Source organism: Petaurus breviceps, unplaced genomic scaffold (assembly GCF_028583685.1).
Source record: "Petaurus breviceps papuanus isolate PSGF00001 unplaced genomic scaffold, PetGlider_PUasm1.0 90897, whole genome shotgun sequence".
Taxonomy (NCBI): Eukaryota; Metazoa; Chordata; class Mammalia; order Diprotodontia; family Petauridae; genus Petaurus; species Petaurus breviceps.
In genome coordinates this window covers 7,714,854-7,715,609 of record NW_027187374.1, presented here as the reverse complement: position 1 = coordinate 7,715,609, position 756 = coordinate 7,714,854, and the positions used below count along the sequence as shown (strand labels likewise).

The following is a 756-nucleotide window of genomic DNA, read 5'->3' as shown; positions in this document are numbered from 1 at the left end:
TGACATCATGGAACGGTCAGAATAGGATGACATCATGGAACGGTCAGCACCCATGGACATCATTGACCTCTCAGCCATTGGAGACATCATGGAGCGCTCATAAGCCATCATAGAACGCTCATAGGCTGACATCATAGAGCGCTCAGCCATGGGAGACATCATAGAGCGTTCATAGGCTGACATCATAGAGCGCTCATAGGCTGACATCATAGAGCGCTCAGCCATTGGTGACATCATAGAACGTTCATAGGACATCATAGAGCGTTCCGCAGCATAAGATGACATCATAGAGCGTTCAGCAGCATATGACATCATCATAGAGCGCCTAGATGCTAACATTAGAGGCCTAGGTGCTAATCTATAGGGCCTGGGTGCTATTCTATATGGCCTGGGTGCTATTCTATATGGCCTGGGTGACATTCTATAAGGATCAGGAGCTAGCCTATAGGGATCATGGCCTAACCTATAGGGATCCTGTCCTAATCTGTAAGGGTCATGACCTAATCTGTAAGGGTCATGACCTAACCTATAGGGATCCTGGGCTAACCTGTATGGATCTTGGGCTAACCTATAGGGATCAGGTGACTTGGGACCTAGCATAGAGGACTCTGGTGTACTTGACGCCAACATCTGAGCATCCATGGTGCTGGAGGCTAACATCTGGGAGTCCATGGTGCTGGAGGCTAACATCTGAGAGTCCATGGTGCTGGAGGCTAACATCTGGGAGTCCATGGTGCTAGTCGCTAACATCTGGGA

At 49.1% G+C, this 756-nt stretch overlaps 1 protein-coding gene across 1 annotated transcript in view; it reads right to left on the bottom strand.

Moving 5' to 3' along the window:
- Positions 1-756, bottom strand: part of SON (SON DNA and RNA binding protein) — a 35,117-nt gene that overhangs the window by 27,098 nt on the left and 7,263 nt on the right. Inside the window, 1 exon segment of the mRNA XM_069074933.1 lies at positions 1-756. This exon segment is cut by the window's left edge and continues 2,995 nt beyond it; it is cut by the window's right edge and continues 11 nt beyond it. Within this exon segment, the coding sequence (XP_068931034.1) occupies positions 1-756 (756 nt within the window).